The 26,530-nt window shown below is 34.9% G+C and overlaps 2 protein-coding genes and 1 pseudogene across 5 annotated transcripts; all 3 read right to left on the reverse strand.

Moving 5' to 3' along the window:
* Window positions 1-7,785: 7,785 nt before the first annotated feature.
* Window positions 7,786-11,610, reverse strand: LOC125581396 (agamous-like MADS-box protein AGL8). Its single transcript, XM_048746758.1, has 8 exons — window positions 11,208-11,610; window positions 10,270-10,348; window positions 10,094-10,158; window positions 9,517-9,616; window positions 9,345-9,386; window positions 9,220-9,261; window positions 8,231-8,334; window positions 7,786-8,120 (listed from the first exon to the last, which is right to left on the reverse strand). The coding sequence occupies exons 1-8, from the start codon at window positions 11,390-11,392 to the stop codon at window positions 8,015-8,017; spliced, it is 723 nt and encodes a 240-aa protein (XP_048602715.1). The 5' UTR covers window positions 11,393-11,610; the 3' UTR covers window positions 7,786-8,014.
* Window positions 11,611-16,267: 4,657 nt separating this feature from the next.
* On the reverse strand, window positions 16,268-17,215 carry LOC125585134 (annotated as a pseudogene).
* On the reverse strand, window positions 17,112-24,540 carry LOC106445412 (kinesin-like protein KIN-4C). 4 transcript variants are annotated; one of them, XM_048746777.1, is made up of 26 exons: window positions 24,282-24,540; window positions 24,011-24,157; window positions 23,124-23,276; window positions 22,797-23,050; window positions 22,437-22,609; window positions 22,206-22,330; window positions 22,086-22,122; window positions 21,911-22,002; window positions 21,693-21,806; window positions 21,503-21,616; window positions 21,338-21,421; window positions 21,063-21,264; window positions 20,828-20,928; window positions 20,648-20,746; window positions 20,450-20,566; window positions 20,261-20,377; window positions 20,100-20,180; window positions 19,735-19,806; window positions 19,556-19,649; window positions 19,452-19,474; window positions 19,247-19,332; window positions 19,089-19,160; window positions 18,778-19,005; window positions 18,506-18,671; window positions 17,786-18,424; window positions 17,112-17,708 (listed from the first exon to the last, which is right to left on the reverse strand). In XM_048746777.1, the coding sequence occupies exons 1-26, from the start codon at window positions 24,390-24,392 to the stop codon at window positions 17,403-17,405; spliced, it is 3,807 nt and encodes a 1,268-aa protein (XP_048602734.1). In that variant the 5' UTR covers window positions 24,393-24,540; the 3' UTR covers window positions 17,112-17,402. The 4 variants fall into 4 exon arrangements, with proteins under 4 accessions (XP_048602734.1, XP_048602731.1, XP_022561930.2 ...); XM_048746774.1 differs by having other exon boundaries at window positions 18,778-19,008; XM_022706209.2 differs by having other exon boundaries at window positions 19,452-19,483.
* Between the last annotated feature and the right edge of the window lie 1,990 nt (window positions 24,541-26,530).

The following is a 26,530-nucleotide window of genomic DNA, read 5'->3' on the forward strand; positions in this document are numbered from 1 at the left end:
GTTCACAAATTCCTCTTTGGACTCGATGAATCTCGTTTTCGAACTATACGATCTCAGATTATTGATGAAGATCCTCTACCTGATATGAACAATGTTTATTCACGCATATTTCGGGAAGAGCAACACAACAACTCCGCTCGTACTACAGAAGTTAAGAATGACGCTATTGGATTCTCTGTCCATTCTGAGACACCGAAACAGGACTCATCATCAACTGCAGTAGCTCCCCGAAGCCGTGATCCAAACAGACTCTGCACTCATTGTTCTCGAACAGGTCATGACCAGACTGAATGTTTTCTTCTTCACGGATATCCTGAGTGGTGGTATGAACTACAAAAGACTACTGGAGCAAATGTTTCTGGCCAACGAGGACGTGGAGGCCGGTTCTCTAATACTGGAAACAGAGGTCGTGGTCGTGGTCGTACTAATCATACCCGAGCTGTGACCAACAATGCAACGTCTGCACCACTAAACAATCTCAACAACGACCAGATCTCACAAATCATTCATCTCCTTCAATCTTCTCAGCAAACTTTTAGCATCTCTACTGAGAAACTAGCTGGTAAACCTATATTTAGTGATGTGATCATTGACACAGGTGCTTCGCATCATATGACAGGAAACCTGTCTCTTCTAATCGATGTTGTTGACATACTACCATCGTCAATCCGATTTCCTGATGGACGATATTCTAAAGCACAGAAGAAGGGCACTATTAAACTCAGTCGTGACTATTACTTGACTGATGTGTTATTTGTTCCTGATTTCAACTGCACATTGATCTCAGTGTCGTGTTTACTTAAACAAACAAGATGCATAGCTATATTTACTGATACTTTGTGTGTATTGCAGGACCGTTTTACGAAGACCCTGATTGGAACGGGTGAAGAACGTGAGGGAGTTTATTATTTTACTGGAGTCACAGCTGCAAGTGTCCACCGAACTGTGTTGAAAAATTCTTCTACCTCAGAACTCTGGCATCGACGGCTGGGTCATCCATCTTTCCGAGTTTTATCTTCCTTACCGTTTTTAGATAACTTAGTTTTTGATTCAGAACAAGCTACGTCTTGTGAGATTTGTTTTAGGGCCAAACAAACACGTTGTGTTTTTCCTGATAGTTCAAATAAAACTTCTTCTCCATTCTCTTTGATACACTGTGATGTTTGGGGACCTTACCGTATTCCATCTTCGTGTGGAGCAAGATATTTTTTAACCATCGTCGATGACTACTCTAGAGCCGTATGGATTTATTTAATGCTTGAGAAGTCAGAGGTATCTGGTCTTTTACAGCAGTTCTTTGCCCTTTGTCAACGCCAGTTTAATCGACCAGTTCAGAAGATACGGACTGATAATGGGTCTGAATTTATGTGTCTTGCGTCTTACTTCAAGAAACAGGGCATTGAGCATCAAACCTCCTGTGTCGACACGCCTCAGCAAAACGGCCGCGTCGAACGGAAACATCGCCACATACTCAATGTAGCGCGAGCATGTCTCTTCCAAGCACGCCTACCTTCTACTTTCTGGGGCGAGAGCATACTAACGGCGGCTCACTTGATCAATCACACGCCATCACAGGTCTTACATGGTAAAACACCATACGAGCTCTTGTTTAACAAGAAACCAGATTTTGATCGACTTAGAGTTTTTGGATGCTTGTGTTATGCACACCGACGGTCCAGAGATAAGGACAAGTTTGGTAATCGTAGCAGAAAATGTATTTTTGTTGGTTACCCATATGGCAAGAAAGCATGGAATCTATATGACTTGGATACACAAGATTTTTTCACTAGTCGAGACGTGATTTTCTCCGAGTCAAAATTTCCTGGAGTCGACTCTGATGATTACGTTCGACCACCTATCAACTACTATGATGCATCAATTGATGATTGGCTTTCACCTGCTGATGAATCTAGGGGGAGTTTGCCATCTCCTCCAGCTGTGCCTGCACCTATGACTACTCCTCCTAATACTACGAACGAAGCTACTCCCACTTCTCCTCCTGTGCCCTCTACGATCCCTGTTACTACTCCTACCCTGCCTTCTACGACTACTGAGCCTTCCAGACACAATAATACACCTGAACCATCCTCTCCACGTCCATATACCTCGTCTGAACAAGCCGATGCTCCCTCACCAGGCATACCTGAGATACTTGGCCGTGGCTTGCGCCACAAGACTCCTTCTATTCTCCTCAAGGACTATGTTACACACTCTGTACAACAGGAAAATAATAAACTTTCTCACGATCTCTCCTCACCTGATCATGGTCCTCTACGAACGGTCTCAGGTAACACTCCGTATCCTATCTCTAGCTATGTTTCTGACCATTTGTTTTCAGATACCCATCGAGCATACATGGCATCTATTGTTCACGACGAGGTTCCAAAGTCTTTTAAAGAGGCAGTTAAACTTAAAATTTGGAACGATGCTATGGGTAAGGAGGTCACTGCGTTTGAAGAAACTAATACTTGGGAGGTTGCTACTCTTCCTCCTGGAAAGAAAGCTCTTGGAAACATGTGGATATATTCTAATAAATATCATGCTGACGGAACGCTGGAACGACCCAAAGCTCGACTTGTGGTTCTTGGAAATCATCAAACAGAAGGAGAGGATTTTACTGAAACATTCGCCCCTGTTGCCAAACTCTCAACTGTCCGTATCATACTTAAATTAGCAGCAGCGAATGGATGGTTAGTACATCAGATGGACGTCAGTAATGCGTTCTTAAATGGGGATCTAGAGGAAGAAATTTATATGAAACTCCCACAAGGTTTCACTAGCTCAGATCCAACTAAAGTCTGCCGACTAAAGAAGTCTCTATATGGATTACGACAGTCTCCACGGTGCTGGTATGCTAAACTATCGGATGACTTGGAAAAATTTGGCTTCTCTCATGATTATGCTGACCATTCTCTGTTCTCAAAGATACGAGGATCGGTAATTCTTCACATCCTGGTATATGTGGATGATTTTGTGATAGCCTGCAATGATGCTACTGCTCTACAAGAATTCAAAGATTATCTGCAACGGTGCTTTCGTATGAAAGACCTTGGCAAACTTAAATATTTTTTGGGAATTGAGGTTGCTCGCAATGCTTCTGGTCTTTACTTGTCTCAACGAAAGTACGCCCTGGATATTATTGCTGAGACTGGTTTATTGGGATGTAAACCGTGCTATGTACCAGTGGAGCTCAATCACAAACTGGCAGAGGCCACTGGTCCACTAGCTAATGCAAGGCAGTACCGGAGATTGGTTGGTCGACTGATATATTTGACCAACACTCGACCAGAACTTGGCTATATCGTGCACATTCTATCTACATTTATGCAGAAACCTCTCCTGCCTCATTGGGAGGCAGCTCTCCGAGTTGTTCGTTACCTAAAAGGCTGTCCGGGTCAAGGTATTTTCTTAAAAGCCAACGACTCCCTCCAGATTAGTGCTTATTGTGATTCGGATTGGTCATCTTGTCCTGCTACACGACGTTCTATCAGTGCCTATATCATTTTCCTTGGCGACTCTCCGGTTATATGGCGGGCCAAGAAACAGGATAATGTCTCCTTATCATCCGCAGAAGCTGAATATCGTGCTATGTCTGAAACTGTCAAGGAATTGAAGTGGTTAAAGGAGCTCTTTGAATCATTTCGTATGCCAAATCCTACTCCTATGCGCCTATTTTGTGATAGCAAGTCAGCCATTTATATTGCTGCAAATCCTGTCTTTCGTGAACGTACAAAACACATTGAGCGCGACTGTCATCACGTGCGCGATGCTGTTAAAAAGAAGCTCATCACTACAGAACATGTTACCTCGAAGAATCAACTGGCAGACATCCTTACTAAAGCGCTACCTCGACCACTCTTTGAAGATTTGTTGTCCAAGTTAGGTGTTCGACATCTCACACTTCCAACTTGAGGGGGAGTAATATGATAACTACTAGGAGATTTAGATAAATCCTATTAATGTCTAGATAATGATGTATTTACTCTATCTCCTTATGAGATTAGGATCTCTCAACCTTGTATATAAGGAGCCTATTGGCCGTACATAATGACACACAAACTATTTACTTCTACATTCATTCCGTTATAGAAACCACCGTTGGGTTGGATCTTGCGGAACCCTAAGGCATGAACTGGAGATTTGCTGGGATCTAAAGCCGTCAGAGATTCTCCGACAGGAACAGATCCGTTGATGATGTTTTGAGACAAAACGACAAGTACTCGTAGTTCCAGAACGAGAACAAGTTAGAGTATCGAACAAGAGAGGAAACCCATTTTTCTGAGGACAGATCTTGAGATTACATGTGTTTTATATATAGATTTACATTAATAATATATATAGTAGAATAGTTGATTTTTTCGTTATTATTAGGGTTTTTAGTAATTAAACCCCTCAACTAAACATCAATAGTAAAAAAAACTCTCAACTAAAAATTCCGTGAACTAAACCTTCAACTTTAATTTCGTTAACATATATTATCCTCCGTCTAAAAACCATGATGGAGGGTGACATACATTAACGGTTTATAAGTTGAGGGTTTATAATGTTGAAAACTTAGTTGAGCGGTTTTTTGACGATTCAAAAATAGTTGAGGGGTTTTATCACTAAAAGTCATTAAATGGTTTAAAAACTTTATTATCATTTATACATTTTTTTATATTGATATAAGCCTTTAAAACTAATTTATAAATTTTAAAACATTACTGTATAACTGATTTATAAAGCTTCATAAATATTTTAATACTTTTACATATGATTTATACAGTTTCACAATGATTTCATAAGTTTTTACAATTTTTGCTACTTGTTAGGATAAAATAATCTAACATTCTTCGTGATTCTACTCAAACATAAAGTAATACAATAAATCAAAAATAATATATCAAATATATTATTTTAGTGATTAAGAAAACAAAAATATAACGTATTTGTTCAAAAATCAATGAGAATAAAAATAATCATGCATTATTTTGGAGGAGGGGAGGGGTGGGATAGGGGAAAGTATGAGCCGGAGGACGGAAATCATGAAAAAAAAATGTGTTCTACTCTAAATAGAAAGATTGATTTCATAGATAAATTAATGTATTAAAATTTATAAATTAGTTTTAAAGGCTTAATATAAAAAATGTATAAATGATAATAAATTTTTAAACCATTTAATGACTTTTAGTGATAAAACTCCTCAACTATTTTTAAATCCTAAAAAAAACTCCTCAACTAAGTTTTCAACATTATAAACCCTTAACTTATAAACCGTTAACGTATGTCACCCTCCGTTTAAAATGTCACCCACGGTTTTTTAAACGGAGGATAACATATGTTAACGGAATTAAAGTTGAGAGTTTATTTCATAGGATTTTTAGTTGAGGGTTTATTTTACGATTAATCATGGATTTAATTACTAAAAACCCTTATTATTAACGTAGAAAAATGGTTGAAGAAGACTTATTGAATGCTTTTTGGTTTTGAGTCAAGGGAGTAATTTTTAAAGAGTCAACTGAATCTTCCCCTGCACAATTCTTAATGCGTGTTCTATCTTCTGTGTATTGATGTCTGCAATAAAAGTGTAGTTATGTTCGTTGTGGTAGGACATTTCTGAATTTAAAATGTTAAACTTTTCTTTCCTTGGGTTAATTTCGCTTTTGGACGGGAAACTGACAATTATTTATTCTTTATTTGGGTATATTGAATCCAATGTTTTTGTTATTCTAATGCATCCACTTGTACAATCATTGACATATTTTACCTCAAAAATAACAATCACTGATATTTCATGAGCCGGAAAACAGAAATCATGAAAAAAAAATGTGTTCTACTCTAAATAGAAAGATTGATTTCATAGATAAATTAATGTATTAAAATTTATAAATTAGTTTTAAAGACTTATATCAATATAAAAAATGTATAAATGATAATAAATTTTTTAAACTATTTAATGACTTTTAGTGATAAAACTCCTCAACTATTTTTAAATCCTAAAAAAAACCCTCAACTAAGTTTTCAACATTATAAACCCTCAACTTATAAACCGTTAATGTATGTCACCCTCCGTTTAAAATGTCACCCACGGTTTTTAAACGGAGGGTAACATATGTTAACGGAATTAAAGTTGAGAGTTTATTTCATAGGATTTTTAGTTGAGGATTTATTTTACGATTAATCTTTAGTTGATGGGTTTAATTACTAAAAACCCTTATTATTAACGTAGAAAAATGGTTGAAGAAGACTTATTGAATGCTTTTTGGTTTTGAGTCAAGGGAGTAAGTTTTAAAGAGTCAACTGAATCTTCCCCTGCACAATTCTTAATGCGTGTTCTATCTTCTGTGTATTAATGTCTGCAATAAAAGTGTAGTTATGTTCGTTGTGGTAGGACATTTCTGAATTTAAAATGTTAAACTTTTCTTTCCTTGGGTTAATTTCGCTTTTGGACTGACAATTATTTATTCTTTATTTAGGTATATTGAATCCAATGTTTTTGTTATTCTAATGCATCCACTTGTACAATCATTGACATATTTTACCTCAAAAATAACAATCACTGATATTTCAAATGGAAATTTAGAGTCCTGGTCTTTTTAATTAGGTACATTTTAGCAGTTGTACCACAATGAATTTATTTTAAAATGTAAATTTCCAGATAAAACGAAAAAGTCATTGGGAAACATTGTATTTTAAAATTTTTAATATGAGGTTTTACCATTAATTAACTAAATGATACTACTATTTTTTACCTAACTGAGATCATAATAAATTTCTCTTATAAGATTCCGATATCTATGATTTACAATCAGAAGATTAGAACTGTTAATGTTCTCTACAGTGGAACTCTCCAGCATAGATGATCAGTCTATAGTGTTGTGCACAAAAAGATGTGTTTATATTACGATTATCATAGTATGTTTATACATTAAAAAAGTAAATGAGTATATATTGTTAAAGTTGTATAAAGTTTTACAACTTTCATCTTCATACTCTTCTTGTGTACAGAAGAAAATTCTGTCATACAAATTTGTGTTGTAAAGTATATAGATTTGGTAATTGTACTACTTTGAGTATAAATTACAATGCTTATATAATCAGTACCTCATTGCTAAAATCCTAAAGCAAAGTCACTTGAATAGAAATATTAGGGATATATTGGGCATCAAGACACATTTTGCTGTCCAAAATATATCCCTAATAGAGAACGCCATGACTTAGAAACACTAACAAAAATAACCAACGTGTATAAATATGATCGAGGCAATTAAAATTGGGATAGAAATAGAGTAAGAGACAACAAATAAAAGAGAATAAATATGGTAAATGGTTCATATAAATGTTTAAATCCTCAAATAAGGGGTGTCAAAAGACAGGTGGTATTTGCCATCAAATCTACCAAAACTATTACAATTCTCATGTTAATGACATTTTGTTATTTCAAAAATAGTATTATAAGAGTTTTTCAAAGAAAGATGCATTCGTCTGGTAACATGTATTTAAAGGTATTATGTGGTTTTGCAACTTACCAAAAAATTTAGTAATGATCTCTTCTGTCTATTTGTACTAACCTTTTCTTTATTTCTACAAAAATCATAATAATCATTTGTGCCACGCGGTACTATGTCTTGACAACTTTAAAGCGCACCATACTGAGCAGATTACAATAAGAGTAAATTTGAGCAAAGTTGAATAAACAAATTTATACATTCATAAACCTAGCGAATGAACACATTTACAAACTATAGAATACTGATACATTGATTTCACGTGCCACAGTAAAAAAAGAGTATCAATACATCATCATTCATCAAAGATCATCACAAAGATATATATCAATCTTCGTTCTTAAGACGCATCGAATCTAGTGACATCGTACATATGTCTTGACACTGTAAGTCCATCATTGCATATATATAAATTTTTTAAAGAGTAGCTAAAACATATATCAGTATTAATAATTAATGATCATAAAAATGCTGAGATATATTATGAAAATATCAAGCATTAATTATTTTATCATATATAGATAATTCTATTCATTCGTCGTAGGTAACATCCAAGCCGGAAGAAGAGAGTTTGGTTGCGTCAATGACGATGCACCACCATTCTCTGCCCCAACTCTCCCCACAAAGCCATCTCTGCCCATTTAATAATTAATTAAACTGAATCATTCACATCTAGATATGTATATTACACAATTAATCAATCTCCAAATCTAATTTGAAGTATCATCGAAAAGAGAGGAGACCTGGAGGAGGTTAAACAGTACTGGGGCTGAACAATTGAAGAATTGTTGGAGCAATGGTTTAATTGGCCTTCTTGATGACCCGTTTTCTTCTCCCTCTCCTTAATCTTATCATATCAGAAGTGTTGTCATTGTTAATATATGCTACATGATTACTATGTAAATATAGTTCTTATGATAAATTTTATACAAATATAAAAATAACCACTGGAGTTTACAAATACACTATATGCATCTAGTAAAATTTACGCAATAGATAATAAAAGCAATAGATATATATATGCATGTTTTATCAATGTTCTAGGTCAATTACTCGATCAATCTATATATATATATATATAGTTCTACAACTTATATTGACGCCTATATATAGCTACGTTTCAGCATTTTTTTATAGAAAACAACTACTCTATCAGTTTCACTCTATAATTGATGTTTTATAGGTTTTTTTGTTTCAGAATAGATGATATATACTTCAAGTATCTATGCAGTAATTCCATGATATTTGTTGTTTGTATTATGCAGTTCTATATCTAATTGGTTGAGTTACCTGTAGTAATGCTATTTTTTATGCAAAAGAAGATAAATTGAATAAACATTAATAGTTACATAGTCAGCGTGCAAAATCCTTAAAATCACTTATTTACAGGATTAATAAATATTTAAAACAAGCAAATTAACAATCACCATAAATATATGGTATTGTAAATACTACATACATAGAATACATTTTTCCACATTTATATATCTATATCAAATTTTGATAAAAATTCCTATTGTAGTAGTATAAAACTTGTACACATTTCTATAGTAAATTAATTTAATTACAGAGATATATATATTCATATTCTTATGTGATAATATATTGTTGAAATAATATTTTACTATAAAATTTGGTGAGGTGAAATACTTAGGCAATTATCTCATTCACAGCTCTTTCAATTCCACTTTAACTCAAAACAAAACCATGTAATTCAAAAAGTTGTACTAACCTTTTTGAGAAGCGTATTATTGTGATCTTGCAAGGCCTTATCCTGATACATTTTAAATAAAAGAAGTAAAGTTACATATACAGAAATTCATTGTTCTGATGATATAATTTATTGAGACACTTTACCCTCTTCTGGAGCGCTGATATGGATTCGAACATAGCTTGGTTCTGCAGACATCATAAAATTTTTAAAATAACACCATCATAAAATTCACTCGAATTCATATAACCGAACTCAACTTTTCGATCTGAAACTTATCTTCATATGTAGCTGTATGTATTAACGTTCTCATATTACCTTTCTTGACCTAATGCTCTTAATAGCAGCATCGAGCTGATGCTCCAAGCTTTGAAGCTCCTTTAAACTCAATGAATCAAGATCTTCCCCCATAAAATTCCTGCGAATTTTCATTTTTGTGATTATATAAGCATTGTGGTTGTTATGGTACATTGCTATCTATGTGATATTACGCCTAAGTTTGTGATCAAATTCCCTTACAGAAAATGAACATTGTGAGGATACAGGACACAAACAGAAAGTTCCTCTATTATTGTATATTATCAAGAAATCTCGAAGATGAGTACATCTTGAATCAATATGGTACGTGTTACTATATATATATGTCATGAGAATAACGAAATCCATGAATTGTATGATGCATTTCCCCTTAAGTTATGTGTTTATGGACGCAAGTTGTAAACATTTATGTTCAACCCAAAGTGTAGTTGACTTCGGGTACTCTTACATATAACTAATACGTTTAATTGCGATTTTATTAAAAAAAAAGAAGAAGCCTGATTGCTTCGGAATCTTAATTTGAATATATGCAATAGATAGAAAACACTATAGTACTAAAAATGTATTTTTAATATACCTTTTGTTCTTCTCAAGTACCTCAACTCTTGCCTTGAGCTTAGCATGTTCTAGAACCCAATTTTCCTACAACAGTAATTGGTATACGATAGATACTAGTTACTACAACGAAGATATATAACATAGTGATACTTGTGAAATAAACAGGTAGAAGTAAAACCATATCTTAAAACTTACACTCTGTGAAATGTCTCGGCCAACAAGTTGTTTATCTGAGTACAAATAGCGATCATAGCGTTCAAGTATCCTTTCCATGCTAGGTTTCAAGAAATAAAATAAAAATAAAAGTGTACTTTATTAATTGATTAATATACATACTACAATTTCACATGTTGTAATGTGTAACATAACATTAAATGTTGATTAAAAGGTTACCTGGTTTGGTAAACTGACAAACATCACTAAAAGTAAGAATATAACACAAAAATGTATATAAAACCTGGTTTATGGTGACTGGTGAGTCCACAAAACATCATAGAAATATACGTACATATTGAATGTCAAGATTCGAGTTTCCCTCTTGACTCAGTTATCTAAGCAATATATGTATATGATCGTACAAACAAACATATATAAACACACAAAACGCATTTACACCAGTACGAACTTACATACATGTTGAACGTCATAATATTGTCCATTGGATTATACCATATCCTTCTAAATGCTTTATTTTATTGTTTTTTTTTTTCATTGTTTCAATCAATTCTTTCAAATATATGTTATTAATTAAGTATTATACATTGTATTTGCATACATAAGCGTACGTTCCTGTGTGCACGTGCTTCCATACACCAAAAGAGGCAATCATACTTTTATGCTAGTTTCATCTGAGTAAAACAAGGAAAATAAACATACGTAAAATCCCAAAAAAAAACCCTAATTTCTCGAGCCACTTCTTAGGGAACTCACAAATCTACAGTAGATATGCATCACACAAGGACAAGGTTTAGATTTGTTTTCAAGGCTGACGACGATCTAGATCAAGACGTACGAATTGAATGATAAAACAAATCTAGTTAAAATTTAAAAATCAAGAGAGCAGATGGATATGATCGATGTGAATATATAATACAATATATAGTTTATGAGTTAAATAAAAAGATAATAATTACCAAGAGTCTGTGGAATATTCGAAGAGTTTGCCTTTGGAAGAGAAGACGATGAGAGCAACCTCAGCATCGCAGAGAACAGAGATCTCATGAGCTTTCTTGAGCAAACCAGACCTTCTCTTTGAGAAAGTAACTTGCCTATTGATCTTATTCTCTATCCTCTTCAGCTGAACCCTACCCCTTCCCATCTCTCTTTCTCTTCAAAACCTCAAGAACAAGAGAGAGAAACGATAACCCTGAAATGACCAAAGTATCTCTTTCTTATCTCTCTCTGGGTATCTTCTGTGTCGAATGATAATTTTTTATTTTTTACTGTGTGGACTTGATTCAGCGTGGATCTTGGGTTTCGCGTGAGTCTACAGTGACGTAAGCGTGTGAACAGTGACGTAAGTGATGTTGTATAAATACGGTACGTTGATGTGAATACAAAGACGATATATATGTGGAAACAGATAGAAAAGCCACATAGAGTGGAAGAGACCAAACTTGCAATAAAGTTAAGGGCTGTTTGGGAAATATACCATATGATGTATTGTCAAGTTCTCATAGGTTCTTTTCTTCTGTATTGATAACTTGTTCGTTAGTTTTGTTTTGTGCCTCCCCTTTGGCTTACGTTGTTTCCGTACCGTACGGTCTTTTATTGACATTGCTTTTGAGGTTAAGAATAAGCAGATCAAGAACTCAAATCTTAATGAGTATTAAAGGAAATAAAATGCCTTCTTTATATGTTTCGACAGCAAAACTACTATATATATTGTATATGGCTTCATGGAGAAAACATACATTTTGTTATATTTTATCAATACTTTAATTTGCGTTGAGTCCAGTTGTCGCTTACTAAATTTGTTCAACATTCTAGGCTGAACCACACCAGCAAAAATTTAGCATAACTAAATTTTTTTAAAATGAAATTTTCTGTAGGCTAGCGTAGAGCTTTTGGACCAACATGCATAACAGTATAGTAAGACCCATAAGATTCGTTTATGAGTACTAGAAATAATTCAATTGATGCTCTTTTGACCGAAAAGAGAGAGTAAGCCTATATTTGAGAAGAGAATCTCAAACGTATGATACTCTTGATGTAAAAAAAAAAAGAAAAAGAAAAGCCCCCATACTAATTACCATTTTCGTATACCTCTTTAACTAACGATATCGCTGACTAACTAACTCATTTGCAAAAGATAAAAAATATTAGGTATGATTTTTTTTGTTGAAGTAATTATTAGGTATGACAGTATAGTAAGACCCATAAGATTCGTCTAACGATCTTAAGTGACCAATTGGTAATGTATTATTGTAGTCACACTAATTAATCCTTGTAGGATTAGCATATAGACTGCGACAAGAGTTATTATCAAACATTAGAACTATAATTTCGTCTGAAGGTTCAACTGTTTTTTTTTTGTGGTGTCGGAACAGGGAACGTGTTCCGATAAGAAGTTAACAAACAACATTCATGTCGGTCACATGATTAATAATTTTCATGTCTGACCTCTGCGTGATATATATGCACACCATAAATTGATCTGAAAGATATTTGAGCGAGTACGATTGATAATTGAATGAAATATCAAATTGTGAAAGAATTGATAACTTATCCAAGTAATCAGCTTAATTATTATTATTATTTTCTGTTTTTTGGGACGTGTTTTTTTTTCTCCTTTTATTGTTTGATCAGAAACAATTAAATTTATGTACATCATATTAAAGGGTGTTCGGTAAGCAATATTTTGGCATAGACAAAATGCTCGCTCAAATCAAATGTATGTAAAAGTGTTATAGACTATATAGTATATACCAAAGTTGGACCCCATTTGGGTGTTGATGAGCCTTAAACATCTAAATGGATGGGTAGTACCCAAACATATTTGATTTCTCTGAATTGTTATTAACATAAGTTCGGTTCTCTCCTTAGTACGATACTTGTTTGCCCTCTTAGATCAGAACTTTGGATCTTTTTCTCTTCTCATACCTTATGTTAAGTCCACATCTGAAGACCGCATATATTATATCCCACGTTGTCTTGTCAAACTTTTATGCCAATATATAGTGGACATAACCCCATAATTTTCATTATTAATGTTTATATCGAATCATCCTTTTGTGAAATTTGAAAATGTACATTGATCGTTTAAAGCTTGTTGTTGTACGAGCATATCTCAACTAAGGACCATTTTAACATCACGCTTGTCTTTTATGTGTGTGTGTACCACGATCAGTACATGATATTTTGTGCGCATATGGTATGTGAACTGTTTTTTTTTTTTTGTGAACAGTGAAACGAAATTCTTACTAGAGGACCATGATCATGATACTTAGTAAACCAGCTCGTTTTTCTATAATAGGAGAGGAGAGTGATGTCATATTAAAGAGATTCAATTTCAAATGATATAAGAGATGTATTCTCTTATTTCATACATGCCATAAATGAAAAAACTATTTCCTAGAAATCCAAGCGAAGTGTTATTAATATGCATCTGTCCCAGCCAACTGCTAAGAGAGATGTGACAGACCGACGGTGTCTTGCTAATTCCCAGTTTAGAAGTGCTTCCGTTAAGCCAATTTATAGTGTGTTTAGAGTTTTCCGTTATATAGATAGACTACTAGTATAATACATCTTTAACTAAAACTTCTTAAAGAGAAAAAGTTAAATTATTCTCTAATTCTGATTTTAAATGTTTATGTTTTTTTTTTAATGTTTCAAAAAAAAATGTTTATGTTTTTATTTAAAGGTCATAATAATTCCTGAATTTATACTACTTCTGACGATAAAATATATCTCAATGACTTATTCACAGATAATAATTTCATAACTTTTATATGTATGTTAGGGTTTGGTTTAGAGCATATAGTAAGATACTTTTTCTTTTTTAATGATTGTTATTTTGAGAATTTCATCTAATGCACTACTATTTTTTGATAAAAAAGCAAATTAGTATTATTGATGGGATTTCTCAAACAACTATGTCGACCACAGTTATTATATAGCTTTGCCACAAGGGAAACAACGTCCCGTTTTCGAAGTTAATTCTGGGATCATCAAAACTTGACACGTATTAAGAATCTAGTGGAGTTTTAAAACCATTCGACAGGTGACTGCAAATAAATCTTAAGTGTGTTACATCGACGTCAACTCATTTGTTAGAAAAATGACAAAAGTACTATGATTTGTTCACACGAAAAACCAAAGAAGATCGATTAGATATCCATGTGTGGTGTGTAAGTAGTTTATCGACGTCCATATTTGATTTACATACTTTAAAACATTTATTGCTTTCTTTGCTTTTATGGAAGGATGGCAATTTTAGGGTTTAGGTGCAAATGTGGAATCGACAGCGCACATAAACTTTTCTAAAGCAACTTCTCACTTTGTCTTGTTTTGGATGAGATTCTCTCTGCTACACAACTAATCAAAGCCCCATTTTGCGAGTCCATCATCTCTTTCTATCTTGTGTGTCGTCTTTAGTGACATTGATACCCAGTATGATTCCCAATCCAATACTTATCTTTTGAAAAAGAAAGAACAATATTTGGTTATTTTCCCAAAAAATGACTGAATTTAGTTCACTTCAAATGAAAATATTTTCAAGAATATGCCATGAGGGTGTAAAAGACTACTAATTGATCGTGATTTCAATCATTTAACCGAAGGTTCATTAACGCTTATATACCATGAGATCTGAATTTCAAATCTATAAAAACGAATTATTAACAATGATGTAAATCATAAAATTTTTTTATAAATTTTAACATGGTGTAAGAAGAGCACTTAGACGTGAACTTTGGAGGCATAGTTAGAAGTGAATCATCATAAAGTAAATAGAATTATTAGTTATAAATTCATTTATATACTATTTCATGATTCTTAATATCAGTCACCTTTAAAAAGCTACTAACTTGCCAGTGTGACAGTGTGCAACTAATAAAGTTTCCATTAATGAGCTTATATTACTCTCATTATCACTCTAGGAGTATCTCTAACAAGATTTCAAACCTTCAAATTCATTTATTTTTGGTTCTCCAACAAGTCTTCAAATCTTTAAATTATGAGGTTTCTATCTCCAAACACTATTTATTTATCATTTTACGAACTATAATTTTACCAATATTAGTTTTTGTATCATTTTAATTATTAAAATCATATTTTACTTAAATATTCTAATTTATTATATATGTATACATGTTATTCATACATAAAATATATAAATATGTTAAATTAGTTATTATATAAAGTAATATTATGTATATGGACCATTTTTAACCTTCTCTCTAAGTCGATACACTTTCTTTTAAGAAGTTAAAGATTTAATCACTTGGTGAAACTAAAATATCCATATATAAGTTAAAAATATTCTGGTTTTTATTTTAGTAGGTATATATTATTTATTTATAAAAAATCTACTTCTACTTATATTTAATGAAGTTAATTAAGATTAAAATAGAAAATAGAAAAAAAAATTAAAAATATATTTGAGGTTCCTTGCTAGAATACCTCAACATCAAACTTTCAGTCACCTAAAATATAAGAGAATTTTTTTTATTGCACGCTTTACTGCAACCTGAGTGCAAATTTATCTCCAACAATGTTGCATTGTCAATGTCATTGTCATTATTTCATTCTCCACAATATTAAGCAACTTATCTCCTTTAGCTTAGAAACCTTTTTCATCTTAGTCAATCTAACAACCTTAGAGGAGCTACACAACTTACATTCCCATTAACAAACGACCCATCAAAGTTACATCTGACCCATTTTCTTTTGCTTGTTGCTAGAATGAGTATTCTTCTCAGTTTTGTATGGTCTGAAGTCTGAACACCATAGTTAGTTTATGATATGTATGTCCATATAAACCATTGCGTATCACAGAGTAAACATAAATTAAAATGTACAGTATAACAGTAGCCTGAAAATGTATATCTGAGAGATTACAACCTTTTTCGTATTCCCGACAATCTACAAACACAGAACACAATGAAAAATAAAAACTATATAATAAATGAATCATTAACCTCTACCATACAAAACAAACCAGCCGGAGCCTCATAACTCTAGTAATCTTAGGTTACGTGGAGAACAAGAAGAAGAGAAGAACAGGTAAGAGCACAGCGGAGAAGACAGAGAACTGTTGCCTGAAACCACCGTTAGGAAAAAAAGGGTAAGTATCAGGAGGAGGCATGACACAATTATCTCCATTAAAGTAAATCCTACGAGGAAAAGCCCATCCTTTCTCAAACGTAAACGTTGCTTGATCCTTACGGAACAGAATCTCAGACTGCACATTCCCAAGAGGCCCTGCTTCCGATAAAAAGTCACTATAGAACTTCACTCCCCATAACATGGCCGTATCATCTACAAAAAAAAACACAAAAAGAATCAATCTTTATGATCACCACAGAGAGGGAAGAGATAGAACCATAGTGTGAGTTAGTTTTACTTAGTCCAGCGTAAGGAGTGAGAGATTTGTAGTTGAAGCTGAAGATCTGAGTGATGTTGTCTAGGTATGGATGTTGAGCAACCATGTTCCACTGCGAGTAGTTTAAACGGTAGTTGAAGTTTGTGATTGTGATCTTCACTCGCCACTACTCTTTGTAGTTCTGCTTCACGTGCCAATGGACTCTGATGGGGCACAAGTGTCTCGTGCATTGCACCAGTGGCGGTAAAACTGTTTCTTTCTTAGTCGGTGGTGAGACAACAGAGGCTAAGTGCGGTGTGGCAAAATAATTTATACTTAAGAATTATTAATTTTTTTATAAAAATTATTTTTTTATGTAAAGATAAATAAAATGATAAGATCTAAAAATATAAAAACCTATATATAATTATATAACTAAAAAGATTTATATATTTTGTAAAAATAGATTTATATGTAAACATAGACAATTATGACGTCTGCAATAACGAAAATCTAAGATAAGTTTTCTTGTATTACTTTTGTTCAGAACTCTGAACCAAAATGTATGTAGGTCAAATACAAGAATTTCTTGAATTACATATCAAGTTTATGTTTCATCAGAAATTAGTTTAATACCAGAAGATATTAGGGAAGACGACAGCTTAAAGAGGGAACATAACCTATTGACAGTGTTTTATGGTGTAGTAGGCGGAGAGAAAATGATGTATGTGGGTCTTAAGCAAAATACCTAAAATAAAGATAACAACATTCCCTTGTTCCTCAAGCAACGTCTCTTGTTTCCTAGTTAGATCCGGCTAGTGTGGTTCTCCTTTTCATCTGAAGTTATACTTCCACTTGCCCTATCACTATTACTGACTGATTCTCCTACTACACTTTGGTCCGCGTTTCTTTCCCTCAGCAAGTTGCTGCCGTTAGAAGACACTGACGTCATCGCCCTCGGTAGCTTCAGTTTCATACCGTTTGCTTCATCCAAAACCACCGGATGAGCTTCCTCCTGAGATGAGGTTGGTGGTGGTGGGTCCACAACAATCTGAAGGACAGGCTTCTTCAGTGTCTTTCTTTGGTTTGGCTTTGGCACATTGGACTTACCCTGAAAACGAAATTTGATCAATTTAGGATACATATCTCATCACACAGATGGATACAGTATCAAATATAGGAACTTACCGTTGTATTTCCTATGTCTGACAGAGGTTTTCTTCTTCCTTTGGCTCCTTCGTTACCATTAGTCTCATCCACTGACTTGTCAGCAAGAGCGGTTCGAAGCAGCAAAGCTCCACGTGAAGCAAGAGCTTGTTGTTGGTGTTCTTTGTCCTCTTCCGAGGTGAAGATGTTCTGCTCTCCGCCTGCGTTTCTGTTGGAGCACTTGAGAGAAGAGCATCCACATGATGGACCACAATACCCGTTTACAGCTAGGCACTGACACTTCATCGTCTTGCAAGAGGACTTCCTCGTACAAGTGCAACAAACACCAAACGGTGTCATGGGTTTCACTTCCTCATCAGTGTCCAACTTCTCTTCAAATGAACGTCTCAGCATCACGCTAGAGCTCCCTCTTCCCAGTTTGGAGTACCGTCTCCTGTTCTGCTTGATCACTGATTCTTGTTCGGAATCACGCTCTGATTCCTGCTCAGGTTTCCACTCGTCGTCAAAATCAGGATCATCCCGTTCATGCTCGGACTCTTCAGAATCCGAGCATGTGTCCATGTCCTCATTAACCAGAACCGAGTTTCTAACTTCAGGATTTTTCAACTCGTGCTCCCTGTCTAGACTCTCCTGTGCAGCCCATTTCTCCAATGCAGAGGCCTGTGTAACAGAGCAACCAATTCAAATCGATAGCTAAAAAGGATAAGACATCAACAATAGTAGAAGATGTTTCCTACTAACCTGTGCCTTCACCTGTTCCAGGAGTTCTTCTTTTTGGAACTCCAAGTGTCTAACAAAACTACTAAACTTTACTATTTTTTCTTTCAGGTCTCTGATAAGGATGTCTTTATCTCTGCAGTCCACGTCCTTGTCTCTGCAGGCCACATCTTTATCTCGAGCTAAACACCTTTTAAATCAAACAATGGACAGAAAGAAGAATATAGAATGAGTAAGGAATCATATTCTGATATTAAGCCAAAAATACAAGCTTCAGTCATCAAGTGAGATTTTACCTTGCACTTGATGCCAAATTGAACAGATAGTTCATGATATTCTTGGCGTCACCTAATGTTCGGACTTGGTTCCACCTTCCTCTTCCACCAAACACACGCTCGCGTTCCTCTGCTTCGGATAATTGCGATGCCATGGAGACGAGAGTGCTTGAAGAGGTCGCAAGCATATTCTCCAGAGCGAAAATCCTCGAGTTTCTAGCACCGGGAGACATGGTATCGCCATGAACGCTGCTTTGGTTACAGAAGACTAACTGTTTAGTATTTTTCAAAAAATTATGAATTGGTACTGGTTTATGCACAAGATCACTCACCTTATCTTGGCATTCTTGAGCAACTCGTTTTCTTCTCTTAGCATTGCAACTTCCTTCGCCATTCTTGCTCTCCTGACAGGATTAATTTGAGAAATATTAGTAGGAAGTGTTCATAGAATCAGGCCATAGACACAAACACACAACAATAAATCACGTACTCCTCCGTTTGCCTTTCGTATTCAGAACGCACTTCGTGAACCCGAACAGTGACTTCAATCTCATGCTCGATTGCTTGCATCAGTGCCTGCAAATAAATCATTAGAAAGTTGCCTTCAAAGCAAACACCAATCACCAAACTCTCCAGATCTAGTCAGTAACTGGAAAAAACAAAGCATCGGTATTGTTTTATTTGGTGGGTGTTACCTGAGTTCCTGGACCATTAACACCTGCACCACCTGCATATATAGTAGGATACTCAGTTAGTCATTTATACCAACAAAGAAAGAAGTTATCATACTGATACTCACTTAATGTCTCGCGTGAAGACGCCTTTCGAGTTTCTAAAAGCTCTTTAAGTCTTTTTGTCGCCTGAGATGCTTCTTCTGTCTTTCTTTGTAAAACCTGTTACAACCACAAGTTTGGAGCAGCCATGATGATAGAAAAGATTGAGACCATTGGTCTAGAAGTGTATACAAAAGGTGCTCACCAGCTTCTGTTTGTGATTCAAAGCGACGAGTTTGTGCATCTCATACTTATTTCTCCTTTCCTCTTTTTTGAGCTGGTTAAAATTTTAAATACAGTATAATGAGTGGGCAGAGGTTTCTGAATAACTAAGTCCAAATTTCTTCCAAACTACTCCGAGACTTTCTACAAGCACATGTTATATTTCAATAGTGACTGAGAACATGCCACTTGTCTAACTTATTCGCTAGTGGAGCACTTTCTATAAGTCGTCTTTTTCAAATAAAAGTGACTAATGATAGAGACATGACACTTGTTCACTAAAGGAGCAAGACAGACGGCCTCAAGTCATCAATAAGGTTCTTAATTAGCCACAAGTTTCAAATATACCTGCATGACTTCCTTCTCTCTTGAAGCCTTCCAAGCCCTGAATTGTTCTGATTCTTGCTTAATTTTTTGCTGCAGTTGCACCTGAAAAGTACAATCAAAGCAGATAAGTTATACAACTGAATATATGCGCATAAATCGAGATCACGGGAAAAACAAAACACCTTCTGAGACTTAATTCTGTGTATATCATCTTGCAGTTTTCTTGCTGCGTCGTCACTTTTTTGCTTTTGCCTTAACAGTTGAGCTTGTCCATCTTGTTTCTTTTTCAACTCAGAAACCTAAAGAAACAATGCATCATGAAAAATCATATGTAGATTACGAGTATAGCTGAAAAAAAAAAGAGGCGTTACCTGAGTTTCAAGCATGTTCAGTTTCTGAAGATACGACTCCTTCAGTTTCTGGGCACCACCATCCCCTGGGGCAGATGGTATACTAGCAAGGTTCTGTCTCAAACCTTCAATTTCTCTCTGCCAATGTAAATTTCATCAAATTAAGTTCATAAAATTCCATCAAATTAAAATATAAACCAAAGACACTGTGACACTAACCTGCAACGCTCTTTTTTCCTGTTCAAGCTCGTGAACCTTTTTCTCGTAATGTTTTTTGAGAACAGACGTACCAGCATTCGAATGACTCTTCATTTCAGCCTTCATGAATACAATTTGAAGTTTATATGCATGCAATATTTAGGCAAAAGATGAGAGCAATCAAAAAAATGAAAATAGTACCTCCTTTTCTTGAAGCCTCTTATCCAATTCTTTAAGCTCCATGTCCAATTTTTCTTGAACTGAGCAATGTTCAAGTTCCTTTTCTTGAAACTCGCTTTCATCTGCATACATGGAAAATCTGCTCAAACAGTATACTTATACGCAAATCATATCATCTAATTAAACCAGGAAAAGTTGTCCAACTAATCAGAAAATTTGTGTTTAAAGTCTAAGAATTAGCATCTCAAGTACTGACCTATGACATCGATCACTGAGTCTTCACAATCCGCCAACTCGTTAGATGAGGGGAACAAAACGTTACTTGAGCGGGGCCCATCGTCAAAGGGATCAATAGAATCACTATACTGGCAATTAGTGGGATTCAAGTTTTTGACGTGTAACAGCTCTCCTTCCAACTCTTGAATTTTTGAAACATAGTTGTTGATCAAACCAGCATCCTGGAAGATTTAAAACTTCAGCAAAAAAGATCTTTGGTCACAGACTTAAAGTAAGGAATTAAGGAGACCACACCTCATATTGGCTTGTTTCAATCTCATCCAAGGATTTACCACTGCGTACAGATTCAATTGTCAATATAAGCTTGTCCTTTTCAACCTACATGAATGAGAACAAAGTGTTCAGTGCTAGATCCCATAAGAGTTGATCAAATCAAACACAATGATAATAGAAGAAAACCTGAGCATCATAAGCACGCTTTGATAAATGCTCACAGGTAACTCTCCGTTCTTTAAGCTCATTTTGTAGCTCACGGTTGCTTGCCTCAAGCAGCGTTACTTTATGCTTGAGCATCTAACATTTATAAAAGTTTATTAAAACTATGTCACAAGCATTAATTGTATATGTTTGTCTTAGTTCAGATTGATACCTGGAGCTCATCAAAAGCACCACTGTCACCTCGATAGAACAAGAGTTCTGTCTGCAGCTGCTCGATTTGACTCCGCATTTTCTGCATCTGTGCGGCTCCTGGGTCTCGATTGATCTAAACATAGCGAGAAATGAAAATTTAGTAAGGTCCTACAAAATTAAAATGGAATAGAAACATCAAACGTGTATACATACAAGCAAGAACTGTAATATTCATACCACTGCTTTGTTTTGTATGTTACGTGCACGGTTTGCATATTTCAAAGTATTTAGGGTCTCCTCAGCATTTGTATCAGCTGGACTCACACATGCTGGATAATAAAATGTTAGATTAGAGTTAATGTCTGAATACAAAACTCATTGTTTAAAAAAACTAATACATGTACAACCATACCGATCATCACCGTTTTGCTATTGCCACCAAGAGAATCCTAATTACAGACAATTGTAGGTTAAACACACAAGTAGTTATAATTCAACGAACAAGGTTTAGAACAACAGAAAAAAAAATTACCTGAAGCAAACGTGTTAGCTTGCTGTCACGGTAAGGAACATGACCTCCCTCCTTTCTCTTTCTCTCATCTCCTAATGCACTGATTACATTTCCTAGCGCCAATAAACCTTTGTTGATGTGAATGCCTGTTCAAACATAGAGAAAAGACCTTTCAGTTTAAACATTCTTCTCTTTTTACTAAACCAAAGAGAACAATATGGAACATCAAAGACAGATGTGATATCAGACAACCTTCTTTCAAGCGCATTCCATCGGCTCCTGTTCTTTTTGCACGCTCTGATCCAGCTAGATCAACCAAATGAAGTTTTGCACATAGTATAACTTCGCCACCAACTTCAGTCGTTCCTAAAGAACTGGAAACTTTCTTCTGTTCAAGAGTGATCGTGAAGATTGCATGGGACCGACTACAAAGCAAGAGAGAAACACCACGTTAGCATATAGCCATATACATTCTTAGAAATTAGACTTTCTTAATACTCTGATCTAATACTGAGATTTCATCTTTATTCAAAAGCAATCATAATTCTAGGAAAGGATCCAGCACACTGTTAAGCAAGTATGAAGGTTAACCAATTCACATCATAGACTCACCTTGATTGGCTGTTCATGTTTGTGCAGGCAGTAGCACGGCAAAGAGAGCCTTTCGCTAGATACGAACCCATCTCCTCCTTTGTCTTCACTTCTGCCTCGGTAACGCCAGCTAACGTGATTCCTCCACTTGCAGTCTCTCTTATCTGAATGGGAGCTCTAGAGAGGGCAACGTTCTTGGCATGAACCCCACCATCGTTTCTTAGGAGGGGTGGTGAGTTCGAGTCAAGCAGATCAAAAACGTCTTCCTTAAAAATCTGCGCTTTAAAAGATGCAAGTATAAGAATCAAAGCATATACAAATAACAACAAGCTCAACAGATGTGCTTACCTCAATAAAAGACACACGTATGAGAAGTTCGGTTGAGTCTTTGGTTGCTTCCGCTTTTGTAAATATATCTTCCATCACTCGTGGTATAATACCACCATTAGTTCCATCTCCACCGTAATTAGTACCCATGGTATACGTTTTACCTGAACCAGTCTTTCAATAACAACAAACAAAAACACAATCAAACCGATGAAACAAACCTAAAGAGCATCATGTAGCTCTAAAACTCAAACCTTTAAAACTCAAATCTAACCCAAAGAACATCATGTAGCTCTTAAAATCAAACCTTTAAAAACTCAAATGTTACTTTAAAACAACATGTAGATACTCAAGCCTTTTAAAACTCAAATCAAACAATGTATCTCTAAAACTCAAACTTTTTAAAACTCAAATCAAACCTAAAAACATCATGTAGCTCTAAAAATCAAACCTTTTAAAATTCAGATCAAACCTAAAGAACATCATGTAGCTCTAAAAATCAAACCTTCTAAAATTCAGATCAAATCCAAAAACGTCATGTAGCTCTAAAACTCAAATCTTTTAAAACTGAAATCAAACCTTAAATCGTCATGTAGCTCTAAAACTCAAATATAACCCAAAGAACATCATGTAGCTCTAAAAATCAAATATAACCTAAAGAATATCATGTAGCTCTAAAACTCAAACCTTTTGAACTCAAGTCAAATCCAAAAACGTCATATAGCTCTAAAACTCAAATCAAACCTAAAGAACATCATATAGCTCTAAAACCCAAACCTTTTAAAACTCAAATCAAACCTAAAGAACATCATGTAGCTCTAAAAATCAAACCTTTTAAAACTCAAATCAAACCTAAAGAAAATCATATAGCTCGAAAAATCAAACCTTTAAAAGCTCAAAATCCTAACCTGGCCGTAAGCAAGAACGGTAGCATTGTATCCATTGAATAAAGCATCCACAAGTGGAGCAACACAGTGATCATAAATCTCCAGAGAAGGGTAGCCACCACTGCCAAAGACGAAATCATACGTGAAGGTGTGTGACCCTATATGCACCTGTTTCAATCCACAAATTGAAAAACCCTTTTAACTCATAACACACAAACCCTAATTTTTCTCTAAACCCCCCCCCCCCCCCCAAATGTTTATAATCGAATCACACATTGCGATTAAAGTGTACCTGTGGCTCGTTGGGAGAGACTGTGATGCAATCGGTGCATCCGTTGAGAAGCTCCGGCGTGATTAACGGACGGACGTTGACGGCGACCCTGACGCACTCCGTGGCCTCCATCTCCTCCGACTAACGGAGCGGAAACCCCAGAAAAGCCCCTTGTTACGGATCCAATCCAGAAAACCCCAATCGAGGAACGGAGAGCTGTGGGGAGAAGAGAGAATTCAAATTTGAGAGAGAGAGAGAGAGAGTGGGAGAGGACATTAAAATGATATCGTTGTTTCGGCTCAAGTTTCAAATTCAAAGTTTCTTTGCGCACGTGACTATCACACGTGTGGACTAGAAACTAAAGGCCCGTTATTTTGCATTTGTTCCTCGTAAGCCCATTGGGCCCAGTTCAACTATTTTTTTTTGAATATTTATGTAAATATGAATTCGTTTTGATTTGAAAGCTAGCTTAAGCTTCTATTAGTTAACAAAAAAAAGAAGAGTATGATTGATGTTATAAAAAAAAAGAGTACGATTTTTAGAAGAGTAGTTAAGTAGTCAAGTTTGCTTCATTACTGTTAAATGCATGCTCTGTATCTTTTCATCTTTCTTGTGAGTTTCTTCTTGCAGGTGAGATCTTTCACAAGACTGATATGATAAGCTGTTAGATATTTCAGTTGTAGAGTAGAGAGTAGAGACCATCTTGGGTGCCTTTTCCTGATTGTGATTGTGATCTTCGCGCGTTGGTACTTGGTAGACAACTAAGAAGAGAATGATGCATCCGGCCCAAATTATCTTCCAAAGTTTTGTGGGATCCCATAATTTATATTGTTTAGTGGATTTGTTGGATAGGCTTAATTTGGAACTTATATATATACTTGCATCTCCTACAAAGAGATCATTTTTTTTTGGTTTACAATGATCTATTTTTTATGTTTATTAGTAAAAAAATTATAAACCAAACTTAAGAGATGATGCATAAATTATTTAACGTTTATAGCCAATGGCAAGCTGATGTTATTAGTAGACTGCCTCTACATTAATTAAACTACAACATAAACTTGTAGACTATGAAAATCACACAACTCCAATTAATGAGTTCTAGTTAGAAAAAGTGTAAGAAAATATTCATGCCATTCAAAGTGTGAGGAGGTTCGGATGGATCTCCATATCGAGTTTTTATATTCCTTTATACTAATTAAAAATAAAATGGTATAAAATCTATGAGGTTTCTTTGGAAAGATATATCAGATATGCTTTTTCGTGGCCTACGTAAAATAGGAAACAAAAGTACCATAGATAATAGCCTCTGCAAGAAAAGAATTGAAAAGAAAAAGGAGTAAACAAAAGGAAGTGCATGCCTAACCGAGTGAATTATGTGAAAATGAAATAAAGTGGACCTGTTTTTTTCCTCCCTCTCTTAATTTTGAAGCATGCTGGTGATGAAAATGAAGTCTATAATCATATGGACCATATATTAAATACCCCATTTAAGATAAATCATATCTTTTTTTGAACATAGATAAATTATATCTTACCACAATTTTTTTTTAAAACGTATATATTCTCTTGAGCAACGTATACATGAAATCTTGAGATATACATGTAGGTTGATGAATTACTAATCTCTAAGAACAAGCGCAGTAATACCCTTTAAGTATTAGACGGCTAGTTTTTGAGTTTTTCAACCGATATGTGATTCAGAATCTTGGATGAAAGAAGAAGAAATAAAAATATAATTAATGGCAGATCTTTGAATTCTCTTGACAAGTGTGTGGCCATATATATCTAAACACATGATTTATAAAAAAAGATCCAAAAGGACCACCCAAAAAGAAAATAAGTTATGTTTTCAAAACCAATAATTTACCACTGGGGATTAATGGCCCTACAACTTAGAGAGAGAGAGATAGAACTAAAATTGGAAGATAGGGATCAGTGCTTGACTGCAACTCAGTTGCTGTCTTAACTGCTTCTCTTCTTTCACTTTCCTTCTCTGACTCCTCCAATCCCAATACTCACCATCATCTACTTCTCCTTTTCCTTTACATAGTAGTTGTTTATTTGTCTGATTGGTGGTATTATGACGCTATAAGGAGGTTCGACTCATATCATATGTGTCAATATTATATATCATAGATTATTCAGTGAAATAACGCTTTGACGCATATTTACACACGAGGCTAGGGCTTGGCATGCATTATATATTGCCGTACGCCTAAACATTGTGAACAGTAACCTATCTATACTTATAATTTTGTATCTATTAG

The sequence above is a fragment of the Brassica napus genome, chromosome A2, assembly GCF_020379485.1.
Source record: "Brassica napus cultivar Da-Ae chromosome A2, Da-Ae, whole genome shotgun sequence".
In the NCBI taxonomy this organism is placed as follows: Eukaryota; Viridiplantae; Streptophyta; class Magnoliopsida; order Brassicales; family Brassicaceae; genus Brassica; species Brassica napus.